The 18,840-nt window shown below is 38.7% G+C and overlaps 2 protein-coding genes across 3 annotated transcripts in view; one reads left to right on the top strand and one right to left on the bottom strand.

Annotated features, from left to right (window-relative positions):
• Positions 1-18,840, bottom strand: part of Hwt (heavyweight) — a 115,113-nt gene that overhangs the window by 73,860 nt on the left and 22,413 nt on the right. The window lies entirely within an intron of this gene.
• LOC138938300 (uncharacterized) lies at positions 65-4,441 on the top strand. Of its 2 annotated transcripts, none has more exons than XM_070305168.1 (3): positions 65-229; positions 888-1,312; positions 1,376-4,441. In XM_070305168.1, exons 2-3 carry the CDS (start codon positions 891-893, stop codon positions 1,962-1,964), a joined length of 1,011 nt encoding a protein of 336 aa, XP_070161269.1. In that variant the 5' UTR covers positions 65-229; positions 888-890; the 3' UTR covers positions 1,965-4,441. The 2 variants fall into 2 exon arrangements, with proteins under 2 accessions (XP_070161269.1, XP_070161268.1); XM_070305167.1 differs by having other exon boundaries at positions 688-1,312.

The raw sequence follows: 18,840 nt of genomic DNA, 5'->3' as shown, positions 1-18,840 counted from the left end.
CTCTGTCGCAAGGAAACGTAGAAACGGAATCCCTATCATAAGCGAAACGTTTTATCAGATAAAGTCATGCTATCGGTCTCGCCAGATAAGGGAACGGTGACAGACGATGACACACGACGCCCGTACTTTCGGAAATATACGTGTCGCACTAGCTATTTTTTTTCCGCTCCCCATCTCGCATATGATTCTCACCTCTATCGTCGTCTCGAATAGAAGATAACTAAATAAGGTAAGTAGTATTTCCAATATTATAACTATAATCTAGTGATTAGCATAAAAAAGAGATCGACGAATTATGAAACGCCGATGAATGGCTCTGAAATCTGCGACGAAAATAATTAAATCCGCGATTTATAAAATTCGTTCTCTTTAAAAACAAATTGATATTTAAAGCTATTAATATTTAAGTTTTATTTTAAAAATGTTGAGGACTTGTGGATTTATTTGTCATGTAATAATACGCGTCTGCGGACGTCATTTGAACGGCTGACGATGAGTGTTTTCTTCATGTGACCGTTATCAGGTATAAAATTCAAGATGAGCACACACTTGATTAAATAATCGATCGCATCTGAACGAGCGCACTTCCATTCGCATTCCTCCTAATCCTATTTGCACTTTAGCCACGACCCTCTGCCTCTTAAGTTCTCCATTATTCTATATTGAATTGCACATAAATCTTCATAGCAAAAGAGCAACTTGGACTGTGGACCACCTGCGAGCCGGTAAAGAAAGCGCAAAGTAATTTCTCTTCATCTCTTCGTGCGGATAGTAGCGGAGGAGCGGGATAAAGCGGTTTTTTTCCCCCGCTAAAGTAGATTCTTCTCAATCTCAGACCTAAAGAGCCCTAAGGATAGAAGGCATTAAATAACCGTCCTCGTCGATAGGTCATGGACACGCTCTATCCGAATCTCTACGAGCGCTTCAAGACCGAGGGACTCTGTCCCATCTGCCTCATGGAAATGGAACTCACGCCTCGGTACTCGTGCGTCAACGGGCACACCGTCTGCCATCGTTGCAAGCCCTACTATTACGGCTGTCCCACGTGCAAAGCGCCGTTGGATGTGGAGATTCAGCCGCTACAGACAGACGCACCACCACCGACACACTACATGCCGCATCCCATGCCACCACGATCGTATAACGATCATAATCCCAGCGCGCCGTCGATGAACGATTTCCTGGATCGCGAGAAAGGGGCTTGGGAGATGCCCGTACCATTGGAAAATCAACAGCTCGAATCGTGCTCGTTCTCTCATCTAGGATGCTGGGTGAAGATACCGGACCATTTGCGCGTACTACATGAGTCGAGGTAAAGGCTCGAGTTATTTTTATCGTCAATGTCACGTTAATCGTTTTAAAATTATAATCTCAGGTGTCAATTTCGACCGCATTTGGAGGAGGAGCACATGCCAACCGATCTTCATCACGGTCACAATGATTTAGTAGAGTGCACGTATACCGCAGCGGGTTGCAAGGTGCAAACGGTGCCATGGCGACGTAGCATTCACGAAAAGTTTTGCATCTATAAAGACAGGTCCCAAGCCGTAAACGACATCAGCGACGGTCTCGCGTCCGCAACGATCGCCGATAACGATTACGGCGGCGATCCCGACGAATTGGTACAGTGTAAGTTCGAGCGATACGGCTGCATGGTGAGAATGCCGAGGAGACGGAAATACGTGCACGAGCAGAAATGCAACTACAAGAGCCATCAAGGGGACGTAAGCGATGGGTTCTTCGTTTATCCCGCGCAGCCGGAATTAGATCCTGAGGAGCAAGTGGAATGCAGATGGTCCGTATACGGTTGCCGAGTCAGGCCGAAGCGTTATCGTATGCAAATCCACGAGACTAAATGTAATTACAGGATGGAAGAGTGCGCGTACAAGGATTACGGATGTAGTGCCTTATTTACGCCAGCTAGAAAGTACGCTCATGAGAGCACTTGCGAATATGCTAATTAGATTTTTAGATGTGTTTCTTAGATAAAATCTAATTTCCACGTAGAATAGATGTATATTTGTTAGAAATGGCCGCAAAAATATTTGTTCTATATTTTTAATGATCTTTAAGAGATATCGATCAAGATGTAGTCTCACGATGTGAAACCTTCTTAATTTTAGTGACGAGAATAGCAAAGATATACAAATTGCCTTCGAGAAGATCGGATTCATATAATCACGGAATGTTAATAAAAAAACGTTCTTCACTTTATATCGCAACGAACGAGTAATTAGAATATTAATTGGATCTATCGAACTAACCCGTAGCAAGTTTATTAATCTGCAACGAAAACTCGCACAGAGATAACAACAATTAACAACAACAAAGCAAATCTATCAATAACCGCTGAAATTCAAGTCTATTTTACAAAACCCATCAAGCGATTTCTTCAAGAACCCGTGGGATAATACACGGAAGAGGATTATTTACTCTATCTCTATCTCTCTTTCCGTCCCATTGCAAGAGCGAGACTTACGCCTGTCGGTCGGGGGATCATCTTGAGCATGATCGTCCGAAATGAGGGGGTGATGGTATGGCTGGGATATCCAACACCTGCAGGCTAATGGTGAGTCTCCCTGTGCGCCCACGATCACACACCCCCATCCCCCCATCGTCGCTCGATGAAACGACACCTACACGTTTATAGCGCCCATTTATAACACCGTGTGCAAAAGATGGGAGCGGACTTCGTCTAGATATCTGATGTCTCTAAATGTAAATCTCGAAGTCAATAAAACGCGTCGGAATCAAACGTTACGTAAACTTAAATTTTATTAGGTCTATTAATGATTAAAAGACAAAAGTAAATTATATTGGATTATTATAAATAATATGCAGTAACTCTATGCTATGATATTACACATCATATTGCAATATGTAAACTGGGATAAAGTAACATTTATTTAATATAGTATTGGCATATATTTGAAAAAGCAAATATTTAAAAAAGTCACAAAGTTCAACACTTGTGAATAAAGAGCGCGAACATAGATTGAAATCTATTTCTCGTGCCATGAAAATCTCTGATACTCCCATGGGTAAAGGCGTACGCCTTCGTTCCTAAATAAATATCGAATGGACCGTGTCGCGAAAAAATCTTGTCCGCCTGCAACGCGAGCGATACGCCATCTCAATCTGGTCAGAACTTTAACATTCAACGGGGCGGTCTGCTGGACAAAGGGACTGCAGGGACTGTTTTACATAGTAAAGACCAAAAAGGATCCCTACCTCTGACCAACGGATGCCTTAAAGAGGATACCACCGATCGTATCCAAGTTCATAGTTATACACAAAGAGAGACTGCCATTCTAAATTATATGCGAAAACAATCGAAATGATTCTTATTCAAGACACTGCAACCCCTCGATCGCAAACCTTTACCTTTTGTAATTGCGTTTCAGGCTATTTGTTGATTTTTAATTAACCGATTTATAAAAGGATTGCGCAGCTTAAAGAAGATATTTCAGTACAACTGATTTTGATTTGAAACATCTGCTGTTATTTGCTTTATGCACATAAATTTATTTTGCGATTGTATTTTATATAGAATTTAAATATAACACATTTATGTTTACGTAATCGATTATGATTTTCATTTTCCAATATACACAAAATAATATTCTCATATATATAATCTTATTTTTTTTTTCATAACAGATAACATGTAGATAACAACAGATAACAATATTATAGAATCGAGGAAGCGCATATTAAATTCGATATATAATTAAAAAAATGTAAAAAGATGTTCGCTTTCTAGTTCAATAAATCAGAAAAATCGCATTAATATATGGAGATTCGTTATTTCTATGTAAAACAGCAACGCGAAAGGAAAAGTTGACGATGGATAAGGGAACAATTATCAGACGGAAATTAATGGCTTTTTTTCTTCATTAAAACCTCTCTCGCATAAATTAATCAGCTGATCGGCGTTAGATGATGAAAGATAAGAAGACGGCTGCCAGTCGCATTTAAGAAGCTCGTTGGTAGGCAAAACGGATACAGGCACGGCAAGTTAAAACCGACCGATGGTGGGGTTGAACGAAAGAATGGAAGGAGGAGATGCGAGTAAATTGCACCCTTGAGGACAAACCTGACGAGTGAGGCGAAGGACGCAACAAGCCAGAAGTCAGCTAACTTTAATTAAGACGGCGTAGCAAGCGAGATGTAGACACGAGACTTTATATAAGAACTCGAGTTTGTAAAATTTCTTTGTTACCTGTGAATTGTAGGACACATATCACAGGAATGAAACACGATAGTGTAAAGCACTTTTGTTACTTAAGTTACAGAATATTTCAGATCTAGATATTTATTTTTCATCTAATTTACAGTTTCATTGTTTAATCCAAAGTCAATGTTTAAGAAATATGTTAAAAGAAGCGCTATCACATTTATCACAAAATTTTTCAATGTTAAATATTTTTGCAATTAAACCTCAAATGTTACAAACCTATTCAAATAAAGTCCATTTAACATTTAATGAAGAATAAGATTTTATTACTGTTTGTCGCACTTTTAATTTAGTTCGGACGAAAACCTTTGCAATTTTAATTAAAGAAAAATCACTTTTAATTTAATCAAAGGATCCGTGGAGAAATGACAATCTAAAAGACTCTACAATGATAGCGTTAAATGTGAATATCGATTTAACGATTTCGTGACCAGAGGCGTCTAAATCTAGTACATGTACGACTATTGATCATCGGCGTTCAGCCTGAACTTACCGATCCCAAGATTCAGGAAGATCGTGTTCTCACGTAAATATCTCAACGCCAAAAATGACGCTCTCTCGCGTCTCTCGCGCGGCACGCGAGCCCCATAATTCACGTTAGCGTTGCTCGCCGGCCGCGAGGGAGAGATCTGATCATATCTCAATTTCGTCAGGATATAACTATCGGAACGTCCACATGTAACGAATAAATCCGATTCTGGGCAGAGCATCGGATCGCGCAGCACGTACGCGATTATCATCGTCGAACGGAACGCGGGGGCGAGCACGGCAGATAAAGACTTACGGCAAGTAAACATTCGTCATCGAGACGGAAATCCGACGCTGGTCGCATCATACCGGGACACAATGCTATATCCGGACGATTATGTGAAAAAAATAATCCTAATTTTTTTCCCTTCCTTAATTGCCTTGGAGATTCGGTGGATCGTGTATGATACTGAGAATATATTGTTCGTTAAAGTAATGTTTAACTTTATTATTAATATAAATCGAATACGATAAGAACCTATGAGCTTGTGATTTAAAATCAGCACAATATATCACATATCTTTATCAAATTTAGAGCTACTATGGATAAATTCAATGTTATTAAAAAAATTTTTTTTTTTTGTTAAATAGAATATTAAAACTTGCAGATATATTTAAAAATTTACTAATCTCACTGTTTGCACAGAAAAGAATAACCATTATCGTGAAACTCATAGTTCTCGAGTAAAGTAATTACAGCAGTAGCTATGGCAAGAGAAATCCTCTAGAGCGCTCCTTGACTGATAATTAACGCTGATATCTTATTTCAACGCACGTTCTTGGAACGAACGATTTCTACATTCGGTGGCGACAAACTTTTCCCGCAGAATTACAATTCTTAATACAACTCTTCCGGGCTATACAGGAAGGGGATGAATCCGAGAGTACATTCATGACGGTGGAAGAACCGGCCGAAGAAGAGGTACATCTGCGGAGGAAAAAGCGAATTTAATGAAACGAGAAAAACCTCGGTAAAGGTGTATTTGTAATGCAAATATCGAGCCGACGTTCCCGCGGGACGAAAAATGAAGGCTCGAAACAGGCAGGAGCGAAATCGAGCGTCCCATCGCTCTCGCTAATCCGATTCCGAATTTCTTCGTCGTTCGCTCGGCCGAATCACGTTTCTGACGCTGCACAGCCCTGGAAAAAAATAATCCTAATTTTTTCCCCTCCTTAATTACCTTAGAGATTCGGTGGATCGCGTATAAAACCACACGATTCGTCTCGAATGCTTATTATTTCAAAGAATCTCGGCTCAGCAATAATGTTTTCAGCAATCTCGCTTTTGTCGTTCGTAATCATTTTTACAAAGCTTCCGTTTAGCGGAAGCTAAAAAATCAACGTGAAACGGCGTTCGCGAAGGCGAAGAAGTGAAAGATTGGTGTCGAGAGGATCGAAGGAATCGTTATTTACCTAAAGTCGAGACTATTGTCCCCTCTCGGCGGACGCATTGTCGAATTAAGAGCTTTTGTGTCAGAGGACGACGGGGGTCCGAGCAATGCGCGTTTCTGTTCATCCGACAGTCCGTTTGCCTCTCCTCCTCTATGGTTTTGACATGTCCCTCCCTTCCCGCGTCGCTTTACGCAAATGAAAGCACTTTTCCGCCGAATAGACAAAATAAATCGAGTCGCGCATGACAATGCTGATAATTTCGCAACAATGCGCGTCCGCCCGGCGTCGACGTACGCACGAATAAATACGCAGCTCGCAGAAAACGCGCGCGAAAAACGGACGAGATCGGTAGGGTTGCGCCGCATTTCTTCTCCAAACAATGACTAACTGCTAGGGTAAATCAATGCGAGATAATGCGTGCCGAAATGGCCTTTTCGCTGATGATCAACGTACTTTTTTTGAGAAGAATCGCCCCTTACTAAAAGCCGTCTGGCCATTCAGACAGTATATGTAAGAAAATTGCAAAAATCCCTATTTCAGTATTATTATTAAATATTATTTTATTCGCAGAAGCCTAAAGAAGTTCCTCACTTGCATTATTTGTTTATAAAAGCGAAAGAAAAGCGCTGACCAAGCAGAAGAGGTGATACAACGCGATGATTTATCCGCGATAATTAAAGGGCCGAACGTCACCGCCGGCTGCGTATCGATGACCAACGGCCGGTGCGTGAGTCTCGTATTAATAGGGTGTTTTAATATCCACCGCAAAGGTTCTCCATCAATTTTAGCCTCGAAAGATTCGTTGAACAAACGCGTGAAATTTTTGTCAGCAATATTATATAAAGAAATTGCCAAATGTGCAACGCGCATATGTTTGATTAAAGGAACGAAGTTATATACTTGCATTATCTCTTTCATTCTCTCAAAGCAAAACTGTATTCTTGTGGAAAAAGTGCAGACAAATACAAACTCTTGTTTACCGGTTAAGTTTCACCTTAATAAAGCATTTACAGAAATGCAATAATCCCTATAGGAACACTCAGAATCCATTTCGTCGCAGACGCACAAACATGTGAGAACTATTCGCGATAAACTTTCGAGTTGGCGAAGTGCGAGTTCTAAAGTATCGAAGAAGTTGGATGGGATATGGAATCACGATGATGTAAAAAAGGGGGACTTTTTAATGGCGTATCCAGGTGCCGGGATTCCTATTGCACGTTAAGCCGTGCCTAATGCTTCGTCTTTCAATGCGACACTCCACTCTATGGACTAAACAACCTTCCTTATTTCCTCGGCAAGCATTTATCCTCTTGGCTGCAATTTTCTTTCCCTAATTGTAATAAAACGAACGAAGTAATACGATGAGAAATTACCATTCTTAATGCTTCTAAAATTATTATTTACGTGACGTAAAATTGTTCATCTGTCATCCGATACTTAAACAAAAAATTATATATGTACTTTTATTATTTCTTTGCGTAATCGACTAATATTAAAGTAATCATCTTTTTGGTTTTTTATTATATCTTGTCTGCTTTATATTTTTTTAAATAACAATTCATAAATTTGTTGCTTCGGCAATCGCAATTAAAAATATCATAAATGTACGTATATATTATATTATATAGGAATATATATAATATTCTTTAAAATATTTTATATTACTAAAATATTTCTATATTATAAGAGATGTGGCAGTAAAATAAGTATAAATTCATTGAAATTTTCAAACTTGTTACAAGACCCAATCATCATTTTACTTTCGAAAGTAATCACTGTCGTCTCTCTATCTCTATCGCACGCCAATCCAACGAATCATCTCATCCAAGGTCGACCGCTTCGAAATCTTCTTTACTACCCTCGAAATCCCCGAGAGCTACTACCGCCGGTGGTAAAATCCAGCGCCTCGATATCCACTTCCAAACTGCAGGAAAAATAGAAAGCGTGAGAGGTGCGTGGCCGTGCAACATCGGGAGATAATATACGAGCGTGGCGCGAGTCTGTGCGCAAACTTGATGTAGAGACCTCTCTTGAAAAGTGGCTGTCCTTGCTGGTACCACCGGCAGTTTCCTCCATGATTTACAGGTGTGGATGACGTCGTGCGAGTGTCCCGACGGTTCTCAGTCTCAATCGAGGATTATCTACCACACACAATGGAAAAGAGAGACATTTGCGATCCGAGCACCCTTAACCACTTTGATCTCTATTCTAGTGTTTACGCGAAACTTTACTCGCAAATGCACGCTGTTACATCCCACAAAAGGCGAAAAGAGATCAATTTCTAAACAGATAAAACGAGATGATTCTTTTTATAAATGTATTTATATGAGACAGAATAATCGATATGTCAACTTGAAAGATGACATATGTATGTCATTTTTTAACAAATGTATACGCAACGCATCGATAAGATTAAATGTGATCATCTACATTTTCTTTTTCTTACAGTAATCTCGATAGTTTCAGAATAATCTTAATACGATATAATTAATATTTTTTAATTATTCCAAATATTAAGATAGCATTACATCCTTCCAGAACGAGATTTTCAAGGACGGGTTATATTTTCGTCTGCGGTTTCGTCCTCGCACCCTTCTGTCTGTCGAGCGTTGCGGACAAAACGCTTGGAATTTCACGATAGGACAGCGTCGTCCGTTACGGCGAAAGACTCGGTCCGTCCAGCCGCAAGTTGGTGGCGAGTAGCCGCGCGTCCGAACGACCGTCTAAGAGTCATCTACGTTGGTAATTCGCCGACAGTTTCCACCGTTCTTCCCGACTTGCCAAGACACCGAAACTTTCCCCTGAGAACTCCGACGACTTTGGCAACGACGACGTACATATGTATCGAGTATACATATGTATGGGGACTATACGAATCCACGGATCGGAATCCCACGTCTTCGAAAGAATTCTTCGCCTCGTTCGCGACGGAAACGGATCTTCCTCCCCATATTTCCAACGGTCTAGACTAGATGAAAGAAAGAGCCCACCACGCCAGCGACGTAAATTTTTTCTTCTTTTTTTTTCTCATCGAATTCGCAAAGCGTTTTATTGAGTTTTAACGCGATCGCGTTAGAGCGGGACAGAATGGCTCGTAAATTGGTTTCTCTTCACGAATAGATACGGATGGTTTTAAATCTGCCGTGAAAACGAGTCGAAGGTACAAACCGAGCACACCTGTGCTCACAATCGCATTCATCGAGGGATCGATCTTGCATTTTAATAAGCGCTTTTAACTCTAATCTCATTTAAATCTCAATCAAACTTAATTATTAAATTATTTTACTCAAAGGATATTCGAACAAGAACTTTCTCAAAATTTCTCCTTTTCGCACGTTGTTCGATAATTCTCAACGCCACGCTTTATAAAGCCGTGGACAAGAAGCAGAGGGCTGACGTCTTTTCATCGCGACGCATTAGTCGCATAGACTTTGACGGACCAATTAAATAAATGGTCGTAAATTGTAGCCTCGGCGACGACGTCGACATCGTGATGCCACGAACGAAAGCGCCTCCATTAAGAGCTGTAGCATCATCCATCCTCTTCCCCCGAAATGATGCTGGAAGCCACTCTCAGTCCCCGTTGTCGTCGCCGACGTTACAGGAATCACATTGAATCTACAAAGGGTTGACGGAAGACTTTCATCAATGCATACGACGCCTCCATTGTTCTTGCAGTGAGATTGATCCCGCGCGGCACCCCACGATTTACTCCGCGGAATCACCAGCCGAAGGATGCCGTAAAACGATATAACCCCCTTCGGAATCTGAGGGGCGCCGGGGAAAGAGCGATAATAGAAACACCATGTTGAAGGATATTAAATTTCTCTTACATTCGAAACATTCTCTTTTATTTAAAGCAAACAATTGTAATGTAATATCCATTATATATATAATTCCTTTACACGAGTGTTACCAATGATCACAGCGCTGTCATTGGCAGTATCCTATTCACGACGAAACGCTCTCGACTGAAGAGATATATGAAAATACGACTGTAAAATACATTAGGTAATCCAAGATGAATCTGATGTAATACCTAAGGGAGGAATTTAGGAAGCACACTGTTATGTCTACATATATAGAAATAACAAAAATGGTTTTGCTTGAATGACAGCGACTGACGGATGAGTTGAGGATTTTATTTGTATGTCAGTGTATAAGTCACATGTGTCTATATACGTATAAAATATGTGAAGATAAAATTTTTAACAGTTCGGCTTGATACCAAACGTTCAAGAAATTTGAATACGTCCTGACTGACTGACAGCGCATAACTCTTAAAAGCGCGCAACGTCCTGAATGTTCATCTTGCTGATCGCGTCTCGGCTATGCCTAATACGGAAAGGGAACCACGTACCGGGCGTAGAAATCGTAATAATGCACGTAACCCGCCCAAGAAATATATACAACGCGGGAGATGGATTTATGATGCGGCATTTTGAAGAGGCCGCAGAGAAATGTAAGCGAAAGCGCGAGCGCAAAATATGAGGAGGAGAATAAGGAATGGAACGATGGAATGGGGGGGAGGGGGGGTGTCTATTTAGCGCGCTACGTCGGCTATGTCAACGTTATTATACAGAGATTCTCAAGGGAGAGCTCTCGCACGCTTGCACAGAAGAAGGGACTGAAACGAATGTACATCAGAGAAGCGGTTTTTTAAAATATGGATAGATGATATGGTCGGCAAAAGCGAAACGAGCATGTTTTCGTATCGCGCTCCGAATATTTCTTTTAGATGTAAATATATTATCCAAAAATATTTTAGAGAATGTTAATATTCTCGCGCTATTTAGTTTATAAATCCTGACTAAATAAGAGCGACGGGAGTGATTATATCATCGGAAGTAATTTCTCTTAATAATAAGTGATAGGCCGTAATGATTCGAAGGAGAAAAGAAAACTGTATTTGATCTCGGGAGACTCGCGCATCCGTTCTGCAATCTCGTGTGAAGAAAGAATTTCCGCAGGCAGGATTTTCAAGATAACCGCAGCAATAACCATTTCTCGACCCTCGAGAAAACGAGCGAGATTGAGGCGTCTTTTATTCTCTCAAACGCATGCGAAGATTCGAGCTCCAATTTAATGAAAATTCTTATGAAAAGCTAATATATTCTCTTGATGAAAATATAATAATAGTACCGCAAAACGTTGTTCAACCTCATTGCATTGAAATAATTACGAACATCATTGAACACGAATTCTTTGTTAAAACTGTTACGGATTCACGTCTACGACAGGAATCCCCAATTTGTTTTTCATAAAGCAGACCTTTCATTAACTGAACACGTTCTCGGGACGATTACGTAGGTAAACGTATACAAAGGGGGAAACAATCGTTGTCGAGCTCGTTAAAAGTTTCAAGTCCCCGTCATATAAAAAATATAGTCGATGATTTTTAGGGTATCTGTAAAAGCGTCAAAATGGCTTGCGTCAGATGAAATTACTTTTCATTGTTGCGTGATATTAACTTCGATATTCCAGAACGCGTACTCCGTATGCAAAATGCGAAGCGTCTGTTCCCAAATTTGCAAACCGTTCTCTTTCCATCTCTGAAAAGCAAAAAGCACGAACGCTAAGCGAAACAAGGAACTGAGAAGACAGAAATTTTTCCGCGCGACAAAAAGAAATAAATAAGAGCAATGGGAATGGTTATATGCGGCGGAAGAGGAGGACAGGAAGAGAACTGTCGGCAGAAGACAGATCAGGCAGTACCTTGGGGATTCTGTCTTTACGTTTGCCAAAGCGTATTCCACGTAGAACTTGCTAGCAGAAAGAACGGACCGGAGTGATAAAACACGACGCACACTGTAATAATAAATCGCACGTTAGATTCTTTACGACGGTATTACTTTGAGATTATCGAGTCGTTGATCTTGATAATAAATCTGTAATAAACTGCCAAGAGTTCATCTCTATAAATAAATTAGCAAAATATTAGCTCTCGAATGCCACATGTGAGTATCATGGTACCGATTATCGGTGATTCTCGCAGTATTCAACGTACGATTAAATTATTTCATATGTTGTTTAAAATACGAAAAAAATATTACAAAAATAAACAAATAGTTACTGTTCTTAAACATGGTCAACAAATAGTAGCGAAGATAAAATTTGTGTATATGCTGTAGCGCACATTTCTAATGACTGGAAATTTAAGGTAGATCTTAAAATCATTAGTTGACAATTATGTAATACATACGTGGAAACTTTACAATCTCTTTTACTTCCCCTTATTTTAAATTCCCTTTCTTTCGACGAATATTCAGATAACTGGCGGTTCCCGCTCGAATCCCCTCGAAAGGAGGGATCCTTCTACATTTCCTGAATAGGATTGATTCGACCATGAATGGACCACGGCATAGATGTAAATCGCATTGTCGTAACAGCGGATACGAGTTCCCAGCAAAGATCTGACCGGGCAATTAGCGTTTCTAGAAGCCCCTCGATACAAGCATCAACTTGAATCGACGCGCAATTATAGCGGGTATATAAGCGAGGGAAATAAAGTTAAATGGGCATGTAAACTGCTTTCCCGATATAAGCATCTATAAGAGAATATATTAGAATAAGAAACAATTCTCTTTGTACTTTTTTGCGCTAGTGTTCTTTTGCATTTTAATTTATTTTGCTTGCTATTATATTAGCAAAATATAATTGCAAAATATTATAGAATATAAACTGCACTTATATTGCTTTCATACATTTCTAATTAATCTATTATATATTAGATTTTCCATGATTTTTTTTTATGTATGTTTGTAGGGATAAAGCAAAAATCGCGAAAAAGCTTGCAGTAATTTTCAATAGTGTCCTCTCCAGGAAAGCTTTCGAATCAAGTTCACTCCACAGATATATAAATTTCTACATATAAAATAGAAAATTATATCTAATTTAACAATAAATTAACTTTCAACGAAATGCAATTCTTCTCTACGCATATACATTATTTTAGAAAAATATATTATATTTTTTTTATATATAATTTTCATTTCATTTACCGTTGATAAGAGTAAAGCTTGATAAGAATATATTTAGAACACGAGATACTGTACAACAACTTCTGATAAAATCCCACGAGTAGGTAAAGAAGACTTTCACCGATAATACAGGATGGTGCTTGCGAAGCTTGCGCAAGCTGCGAAAGCTTTTTATGAGTTACCCATAGAGTAGCGTAAAAGTCGCATCCTTGCCACCATCTAGCTGAGTCATCCCTCATCTCGATTGTTTCATTGATGATAATTTAATATTTATATAATATTAAATTATCATCAATGAGAAAAAATAAAAGCTTTCGAAAAGCTCATTCATAATACTGCCAAAATCTACATATGTTACAATCTATATCTGATGGTTGAAATATACTCATATTGTGTTGGTAAAATAAATAATATAAATTAATAAAATTAATACTAATTATATACATGTATAATTGACACATTATGTATATTGTGTAGTAAATATTCTCGTGAGGGATTGAATAAAGAGATTGAATGCGAATATATGTAATGCGAGGATATAATGTAAATTGCGTGTAATTTAATGGCAAACGATTCATCCCAATTCATGTATAAATCGATTCTATTAAAAGACACATCGAGTGGCCATGTTAAAATTGCAATTAAATTGAAATAAATAAAATCTGTGTAGAGATTTTATATTAATGCCAAAGTCTTTTATGTAAAAGTTTGAATCACAGAAACACAAAAAACGCACTAAGTGTCCGATTTCAATAAATCATAGGAATAATTCTACAAAGCGCATACCGCGTATAAAAACTGTTCGATGTTTGTATTATACATGCATAAAGAATATTTAACAAGTACGTGATTCGATAGAGCATCTATTGTATCTTCTCACTAGTATGCGCGCATTCCTTTCGTGACATGCTCGAATGAAAAAGTCTCGTGTCACATTCCAGAATATATCTACTGGCATATATAATGCAGCATAGCATCTATTAAAGTAGCTCTGCATGCTATTATGTCTAGCGCCTGGTTAAATTTATTATACGATATTCAATATAATGAATTTTCTATCTATTCATCTTTTTATCAATGCAAGAAATTATCAAGTTCTTTTTATCAATCGAATACATGACATGTATTCTAATAGCGGAAAAAAATAGCGATATTTATACATGTCTTTTAAAAGTAAATTAAAAACTGGGTAATAATAGCACGCATCATAAAAAGCTTTAATTGAACTTATTATTCATGTCATTGATGATAGTGCATAGCAATACATCGCATTACAAAATACTTAGCTATATGTCGGTTAATAGTCCGAGAACTGTAGGCACAAAAGCGCAAAAATAAAGCAGTTGGGCGAGATAAAAAGCGGGAGAGCCGCGAGTAAGAAGAACGAAATGGATCCGATGTTATAAACCGCCATTAATGTAAAGCACCGATATACCGGAAACGCATCGCGCCACGTTTACGGTCGCGCGTGCTATCGCGGTCATAGAATTTCTCAAGCTTTTTCCGTCGAAAATATGTGCATAGAGAGGAAGAGAGGGGAAAAAGAGGAAAAGGAAAAATAAACAAAATGTTCCTTTCTCTTTCGCGGTTCCTTCGACCACGAGGCGAGCCGCGCGAGAGAAGCAACCCCAGGTTCTTCGCGAGACACCCCGATTTTTATCGATAAAAACGTTTAAGGAAAAACGCTTCTCTCTTGCTTGAATATCACTTTTTCCCTTTACGCTCGGCGAACGATCAATGCCCCGAGTTAGGAGCAAAGAACAGGAAGCGTTCGAGTTCGTCCAAATCCATCTCGCGGCTCCCGAGATGCGAGCTCGTAGACGTTACGTTACTATCGCAAAAGAAGATCTTTCGATATCGGAAAGAAAAGTCAAAGACGGATACGCTTCTTACATCACACTTTTCATGATAAAAGAAATTCTTCTCACGATTCTGACGTCTTTTTATAAAAACGCATATATAATGCATTACATAAACAAGATTCAACAACTATTGTGTGTATATATAAGCTTTTTTGATTGAAAAGAAATATTCTATCGAGAAAATAAATCTCCTTTATTTATTGCTCCTTTTATAAGCTTGCTTTTTCTTCTCGCGAATTAAAAAATTTATCTGAACTAAAGGTTCAAACAATGTATCTACAACGAAACAATATTTGATTCCGAAATTGATATAGTTTTCTGGAAAATATTAAAGTTTAGAAGACAATCGCAAATGTGCGAAATAAAGTACTACAGTCGAGGCATGTATATGGAAAATTGATAGAAAGAGATATCGTAGCTACTTTCCTTCTCATCGCAAGGACGCAGTCGCGTTCAGAAATGCACCATACGCGTCTCTGATACCGTAAGTAACGGCATACCGAGGGTTCGGGCCACTTTGAGGAATGAAAAAGATTACGGGTGAAATCCGATAGTATAGAGACGAGTGGTTTTAACGATACTCAATCTCAAGGATTGGATTGCATTGCATTTTAAGACGGGAAGGAAACGAGATGCTACGGCGAATATCCGGCAGTTCGTTTCCGTCCTTCCGCCACTTATTCGTGAAATATAGCACTTACCTCAGGCGCCGAGAATTACGAGACTGTAATATTGAATCCCTTGAGTTAGCGGGCTGTCCTGAGCATAGCGGCTATGATAATATACTTAGGCGACACATGAGTCGATTAATCCGAGCGTAAATAATTTTTAGTCCCGGTATTTCGCCGATAAATTATTTCGCGTGAGTCCTGCTTACAACGTTATAATTGAACATGTACAGTATTCATAGCTCGTATTAGATGATTGATCCACTGCCCAACCCCGTCTGACGCTTCTGCTCTTTGCGCAAGCCGGCTGTGATTATGGCTCTCGCGCCCTAAGGGAGTTATCATCCTTTGCGGTCCCGTGTCACATCTACGTTGTATCATATATTTTGCTTCAACGAAGCTTGCATCTCTGTAGATTACGTTGTTGGAAGTTCGTTAAAGAGAGTAAATAATTATATATAATAAAAGGATATTAATAGATAAATAATCAACATAATAGATATATTTACTAGATGTCATTAATTAATAAAAATAAATTAGATTGCAATAAATGAATATTATTGCAAGCTACATTCATTCACAGAAGAGAACGTACTTAAAAGATAAAAATTTCTATTTATATAGCTCAAGAGAATGCTAAGTAACATGACGATGCATTATAGTTTAAATCGATATTCGATGTGATGATATTAAAATTTTTCGGATGGAAAAATCTTGAAGAAAGATATAAAATACAACGCGAACAAGTTACATAGGTGATGGAGTACGATTTAACTCGTCGCCCACGTTCAAAGTGTTAATTAATCATGACAAAGTGAGAAAAGCCGACCTCTCCGAAAGAGCTCTCTCTCTCTTTTCGCGTCAAGCCCGATAAGTCCGTGGATTAAGAACTTCCATGGCGACCAAGATTTATCGATACACGATGAATCGAATAATGGCGCACGATCGGCGCTAGAAAAGCGCGAGCAAGGAACGCGATTAGTCTCGCTCTCCCGCACTCGATCGTTCCAGGTTGAACGAAAATCCATCACGCGGACATATTGGATTTGAGAGAGGATCGAAAGCTCGTTTCCTGTGCAGGCGCAGGTACTATCCGTCCACGTGCGTCTTCATATTCCGTGATATTCTTGACAAGAATATTCCTATCGTGTTTATGCAATCAATCCAATCAATTTTTATGAAAATTGTTTTCCTTGAAAATCGCAAATATTATTACAATATCTGAGGAATCCTTTAAAGTTTTCTGTCAGTTGTAGTCCTGCATTTGACGGGAAAATAAACGATCGTTTTATCTAAAGTCACGAAATCGCACATAAAAATTCGGTTAAAAATGATGCACGTACAAGAGCGTGTACGATAAGCGTGTATGAGCCTAAAAATCGGATGCGAAGAAGGATGAACTCTCATATCTTCGACTTATCGCAATATCCCGACGCAGATTCAACATTGCGTCAATAGCTATCAATGTAGCAATCCACTGCCCCTCTCCTTCTTCCGAGACTCTCTATCTTTATTTTTTAATAAGCTCAAATATTATACGAACGCTACTTCGAAGTCACTGAAACCTGCTGAATTTTTAATCCTCCACGTCTGGTTCGCGATATATCTATCTGCCATGGAAATCCACCAACTTCGGGTAACAAGAACGTTATGGAATCTACGTGAGATTCGTACTTCAATGTCTCAACGGGATATCGAACTAGTACTTGTTGCAAATTCGAATAAATCCGCATTCATGTTGCATGCACACGCACGGATCTTCCCAGGAGCGACATATTTGATATCGACGTAATCGATAAAGGCACGGTGTTATTTCATACGGTGGTAGTAGAGAGAGAGAGAGAGAGAGAGAGAGAGAAAGGGATACGAAAAGCGCACGTATTTTCACGCGTAGAATTTTCGCGGAATAATAAATTTAAAAGCCTGATTGTGTCGTGCGAGCAAAAATCGATGATAAAGGTGCTACGACCGGGCGAGCAATTATCGCTAATCCGGAGTGCGAAGTGCCGCGAGATAAATGGCGAGATGTAATAAAACGCACCAGCTGTTCTTCTTCTCTCTCTCTCTTTCTCTCTTCCTCTTTCCCTTCTTCTCGTGGCCAGCGCGCAACCTCATGTAAATTCAAATGGCTCGCTCTCTATCGCGATAATATGATGGGCAACAGCGAAACGGACTATCTCACGTGTTTCTCGACGCTCTCTAAATCGCAAATAACTCGCAACAAGGTTTCTGCTTCGTCAAAGTATTAAAACGCCAACAAGGATGCAAATTCAATAATCGTGTGCAATAACTTATATAATCGATGAAGAGCCATCCGTCTCGTTCCGGCAAGAAGAAAATAATAATCAACTTTTGAGGGAAGGGAACGCATCAACCGCGATTATCTCAGTACTGAGATAATATTTTAAATATTATCTACCTCTCTAATCTTAGAACATTAGGGAACAATATTCAGAATAGCGTCAAATATGATAGTTATCGATCCTAAAATTCTCCATTATATATTGTATAAAATTACTAAAGTTTTTAATTGCAAAATCTTTGAAAACAAAGATTGCGACGAGAATCGTTAATGATTATTAATACTGATAATATTTATTCTTCTTATCACTAAGCATAAGCAGGCATAGCCTTAACTAAGCTTTTATCCAGCTTAAAATACTCTATTATAAATTATACAATATTGCCAAAGTTCTTAATCGCAGCAAACTTCGACGAGACGCATTGGTATGTTACTTCCACATTATAAGTTTGCCGTGGCATTACATTCAGCTCGCTCTACTGCGTGTCACGTTCAGCCGGTAATCCTGTGATGTAAACTATACTTTATATAACAATATTAAACTTTTAAAACTAAAGCTTACAAAGTTGTGAAGGAGAATGCTAAGAGTCGCGAAAATATAAAATTATATAGCAAATATTTTTAAGAAAAACTGCAGAGAATTTTTTTTTTTTTTTTTTTTTTTTTTTTTTTTACGGAATCTGTTAGTATTATGTATTAAAAGGTAATTGCTTTAATCATATCATCGCGCGCGCGCGTTTGCATATATTTATTTTCAGATTTGAATACGTTAGAGATACGATTGTACGATATCGAGCATTTAATCAATGTTTATCAAAGATAAAAAAAATCAGATATTTAAAAGAGATTATGACATGGCCATGAGCGAGAT

This window comes from Polyergus mexicanus, unplaced genomic scaffold (genome assembly GCF_030449975.1).
Source record: "Polyergus mexicanus isolate NDT 795.1 unplaced genomic scaffold, iyPolMexi1.0 SCAF_12, whole genome shotgun sequence".
In the NCBI taxonomy this organism is placed as follows: Eukaryota; Metazoa; Arthropoda; class Insecta; order Hymenoptera; family Formicidae; genus Polyergus; species Polyergus mexicanus.
Note: the sequence above shows the minus strand (reverse complement) of the source record. Positions and strands in the feature narration are given on the sequence as shown.